This window comes from Alosa pseudoharengus, unplaced genomic scaffold (genome assembly GCF_046254945.1).
Source record: "Alosa pseudoharengus isolate Yale_2024_CS ecotype anadromous, Long Island Sound unplaced genomic scaffold, YU_APseudo_1.1 YU_APseudo_1.1_scf_13, whole genome shotgun sequence".
In the NCBI taxonomy this organism is placed as follows: domain Eukaryota; kingdom Metazoa; phylum Chordata; class Actinopteri; order Clupeiformes; family Clupeidae; genus Alosa; species Alosa pseudoharengus.
The window spans coordinates 40,186,161-40,191,160 of record NW_027468598.1 but is presented as its reverse complement, the minus strand read 5'-3'; the positions used below and the strand labels follow the sequence as shown (position 1 = coordinate 40,191,160).

Here is a 5,000-nt window from a genome sequence, read left to right as displayed (position 1 = left end):
TCACCATCTCCTTTGTCTTACTGGTGTTTATCTGCAGATGGTTCTTTCCACACCATTCAACAAAACTGGTGATGACCCCCTTATACTCCAGATCATTCCCCTTCTTAACACAGCCAACAATAGCTGTGTCATCAGAAAATTTCTGGAGATGGCAGCTATCTGTGTCGTATTGGAAGTCTGAGGTATACAGGGAAAAGAGAAAGGGGGAGAGCACTGTGCCTTGTGGGGCCCCCGTGCTACAGACCACCACATCTGACTCACAGTCACGCAGCCTCACGTACTGTGGTCTGTTGGTGAGGTAGTTGATGATCCAAGCAGCAAGATGACAGTCGACTCCAGCTCCTTCTAGCCTCCCCCTCAGTAGTGCAGGTTGTATTGTGTTGAATGCACTGGAAAAGTCAAAGAACATGACTCCAACAGAGCCCCCAGTACCCTCCAGGTGAGAGAGAGAACGGTGGAGGAGAAAAACTATTGCATCCTCCACACCGACCCCTGGTCGATATGCGAACTGGAGGGGGTCCAGCTTACTGCCCACCAGGCAACGGAGGTAGTTCAGGACAATCCTCTCCATGCTCTTCATAAGGTGTGATGTCAGAGCCACTGGCCTGAAGTGATCGGGCTCTCTGGGGTGTGCTATCTTTGGAACAGGGACCACACAGGAAGTTTTCCACAGGACTGGGACTCTCCCCAGACTGAGGCTGGTGTTAAAGATGTGCAGAAAGACCCCACTGAGTTCATCCGCACAGTCCCTGAGCAGTCTGGGGCTGATCCCATCAGGACCTGTGGCCTTCCTCACCTTTGTCCTCCTGAACACATCCCTCACCTGTTCTTCAGTTATGAGGAGGCTAGGGAAAGGGGGTGATGTACTGATACTCCCACAGGCAGGGGAGGCATTCCCTGGGTGAGTGGGGAAGGGGTGGTAAGGGCTGGAGAGTACAGAATTTGTAGATGGACAGGGGGGGGGGAGGGGGGTGGTGGGTAACCTCCGAGTGGTGCATGCTGGTGTCACAGATTGGTCTGGGCTTCGGTGGGTGGGGTCATGAATGGTAACAGGGGCATCCGTATCAAAACGGTTGGTTAAAAAATAGATTTAAATGGTTTGCCCTCTCCCTATCGCCGGATTCAGGACCATTACCCCCTACTTTACCATGGCCTGAGATCATTTTTAAACCCCTCCAGACCTCTCTGGCATTGTTGTTCTGAAGGCGCTGTTCCAATTTCCTCCTGTAGGTGTCCTTCCCCTTTCTTATTTCCCTCTTCACATCCTTTTGCACCCGCCTCAACTCCTCTTTATTCCCAGATCTAAAAACCCTCTTTTTCTGATTAAGCAGTCCTTTCAGTTCAGGTGTCACCCAGGGTTTATTATTTGGAAAACAACGTACCCTTTTAACAGGTACAGTGTTGTTCACACAGAAATGTATGTAGTCTGTGACACAAGTTGTTATATTATCCAAATCCTCCCCATGAGGGCTATACAGAACTTCCCAAGCTGTACTATCAAAACAGTCCTTAAGAGCCATGCTGGCCTCATCAGACCATTTTCTTACATACTTCTTAGTCGATGGATGTTTATTCACTAAGGGTATGTATCCAGGGTTCAAATGGACAAGGTTGTGATCGGAACGGCCCAGTGGGGGTAGGGGTGTTGATGCATATGCATCCTTGATGTTAACATAAAACAAGTCCAAAGTTTTATTGTCTCTGGTGTGACAGTTAACATATTGCGTAAATGTGGGGAGAGTGGCAGACAGTGAGGCGTGGTTAAAATCCCCCGAGATGAGAATGAGAGCTTGGGGATGAGAATGAGAGCTTGGAGATGAGAATGAGAGCTTGGAGATGAGAATGAGAGCTTGGGGATGAGAATGAGAGCTTGGAGATGAGAATGAGAGCTTGGAGATGAGAATGAGAGCTTGGGGATGAGAATGAGAGCTTGGAGATGAGAATGAGAGCTTGGGGATGAGAATGAGAGCTTGGAGATGAGAATGAGAGCTTGGGGATGAGAATGAGAGCTTGGGGATGAGATGTCTGCAACTGCGATACAACAGTTAGCAGGAGCTCGCAGGCGGCGGCAGCATCGGCGGACGGAGGTATGTACACAGTAATAGCAATGACGTGTGAGAACTCCCTCGGGAGATAAAAAGGACGCAGACTGATCGCCAGTATTTCAATGTCCGGGATGCAACGTTGCTCCTTAACGTGGATATGATGTGGGTTGCACCACCTGTTGTTTACATACATCGCCAGCCCCCCTCCTTTCTTCTTACCACTTTCCTTTGTCCTCCTGTCCGCCCTCACAAGTTTAAATCCATCTAGTTCCACATGCGAGTCTAGAGTGAGTTCATTCAGCCAGGTTTCCGAGAGACATACTATGCTGCACTCCCGGTATCTCAGTCGCAGCCTGGTTAGCGCCGATAGCTCTTCCATTTTATTGGGGAGAGATCTGACGTTCCCCATGATGACAGATGGGATTGATGGTTTGTAGAGTCTCTTTTTCTCCCGGCACTTAACTCCAGATCTACAGCCCCTTTTCCGTCTCCTTAATTCCGTGGGGATCACAGGTCTGTAAACGGGAAGCACCTTTGCGTGGCATAGTGCTAACAGCTGTTCGCGGGTGTAAACAATGGAGCCATGGCTGAATGGATCTCCCAACGTAGCGTTAAAAAGCCCAGTAAAAAGTAGAAAGCATAGTACTATCCTCAACAATTGTGTACCCGCAGGCGCATTCAACCGACATAGGAAAAAAACATTAAGTAACGTTAAGACTATCCAAAACAAACCATGATAAAGAACAAGGGTCAGAGCTGTTGCAACAGGCTGCCACTCGTGCGGCGCCATCACGTACCTACCTGTGTGTGTGTGTGTGTGTGTGTGTGTGAGTCCGCTGAGCCCTGTGGGGCGTCTGAGTGGATGTGTGTGTGTGTGTGTGTGTGTGTGTGTGAGTGAGTGTGTGTGTGTGTGTGTGTGTGTGTGTGTGTGTGTGTGTGTGTGTGTGTGTGTGTGTGTGTGTGTGTGTGTGAGTCCGCTGAGCCCTGCTGGGGCGTCTGAGTGGATGTTCATGTCGCCGAGGACGAGTAGCGAGCGGACAGTCATGCTCAGGGATGGAGGACAGCAGTGTCCAGCTCGTCCATAAAGTCGCCTAGTTGGCCTGGAGTGCGGTAGATGACCAGTAGAGTTTTGCATATTTATGAAAGTTCATTAAAATCAAACTCTTCAAATATACATTACACACACACATCATCATATATACATTACACACAAATGCCATATATACATTAGACACAGGCACGCTATGTACACACAAATCATATGCAGACACGTTTACATGTTTTGTTTATCATTTTCCTGATGTTGACGGAGCATGTCTACTTCTTTATCGTCAATGTCTGATGGATAACATGTATATCCAAGATCATTACTTTTCAGGAAATTAAAAACAAATTGTGTTGTTTAAAAATAATTGCATCAAAATTGTCATCAAAATCGGTGCCGTGTCTATTCGAGTCATTCACTTGCTTGTGTCATAGTATTATTCCCATTGTACTAATATGAAGTCGAGTCATTCACTTGCTTGTGTCATAGTATTATTCCCATTTTACTAATATGAAGTTTTCTAATATTATAATACTAATATGTAAGGGATAATGCCCGACAAGGTGTCCATTATCAGAAATAAATGGACGATGCGGAAGGGTGAACCGTCCGACGTGAAGCGGAGGTTGCTTCCGCGAAGTCCATTTATTTCTGATAATGGACGCATCAAAGGGCATTATCCCATTTATACCATGGTCACTTTAGTTTTAGAGCTAAAATTGTTAGTTTTTTTTAGCTGTTTATCGCAACGCTGTGGAATGTTGATAAGTTAATTGTTGATAATGCTGCCTTGGTTAGCGTTTGAGCCAGCACAGTGATTTAGAACTGTCATCAGGCAATTCGAACGGAACGTCTATTTATAGGTGTAGTATATCACTTTTTCAACGACACCCTTTTCAACTTAGACCATGGTATAAGAAGTGTTTATTATTTTCCTGATGTTGACACAGCATGTCTACTTCTTTAACCAATCGTTTATTTAGCATTGCAGAGGTTTCAAACAACGTTTATTTAGCATTGCAGAGGTTTCAAACAACGTTTATTTAGCATTGCAGACCAATCATTTATTTAGCATTGCAGAGGTTTCAAACAACGTTTATTTAGCATTGCAGAGATTTCAAACAACGTTGTGGCTCTCCAAAGTTAAGTCTGTAACCTCTGAAAACTTTGGTAGCAGCATTTGCTTCTTCTGTAGTTGAGCGAAGTTATTGCTGCTCGTGGAGGGTACATGTTAAATAGATGAGGTGATTAAACATGTTTTCATTGGTCATTTAGATACTCCGCACTAACTGTAGAAGAGGACAAGGTGAACATTCTATTCATAGTAAAAAGTTAAAATGGAGTCAAAGTCGAAGTGGAGATTGTTTTAGGTTGTTTTCATCGCACAGCAACGATACACACATCACACAGAAACCACAGACACATCACACACTTCTTATGGATATTACAAGAATGTTAAGATGTCTGTTTTAGATTCACCTACCTGCAATCTCAGAATAGGTCCTGCACACACGCACACACACACACACACACACCAGGTAGAGAAAGGAAAGTTGACAATATCTCAAATTCAAATAAATATTACGTTTCATTTATATATAGTGTGTGTGTGTGTGTGTGTGTGTATATATATATTCACCCAGAATGCCCAGGTGTGTGTCCTGCGCTGTGATTGGTTGGCGGGTGGTGTAGGAGGCGTCGGTGTACTGACGGAACACCACCTTCTTATAGCGCGAGCCGATTAGTCCACCCCCCCTCTGCACAAACACACTGCCATAACTAATACACACACACACACAAAACATATACACACACACACACACACACACAACACACACACATGCACGCACACACAACACACACACACACAAACACAACATACACACACACACACACAACACACACACATG

The 5,000-nt window shown here is 45.5% G+C and overlaps 1 protein-coding gene across 3 annotated transcripts in view; it reads right to left on the bottom strand.

Moving 5' to 3' along the window:
• Positions 1-5,000, bottom strand: part of LOC143122188 (ferroxidase HEPHL1-like) — a 133,983-nt gene that overhangs the window by 48,184 nt on the left and 80,799 nt on the right. For all 3 annotated transcript variants that reach the window (XM_076283040.1, XM_076283042.1, XM_076283041.1), the window contains exons 13-14: positions 4,730-4,869; positions 4,574-4,593 (exon numbers count right to left, since the gene is read on the bottom strand). In XM_076283040.1, coding sequence (XP_076139155.1) covers positions 4,574-4,593; positions 4,730-4,869 — 160 coding nt within the window. The remainder of the gene's footprint in view (positions 1-4,573; positions 4,594-4,729; positions 4,870-5,000) is intronic.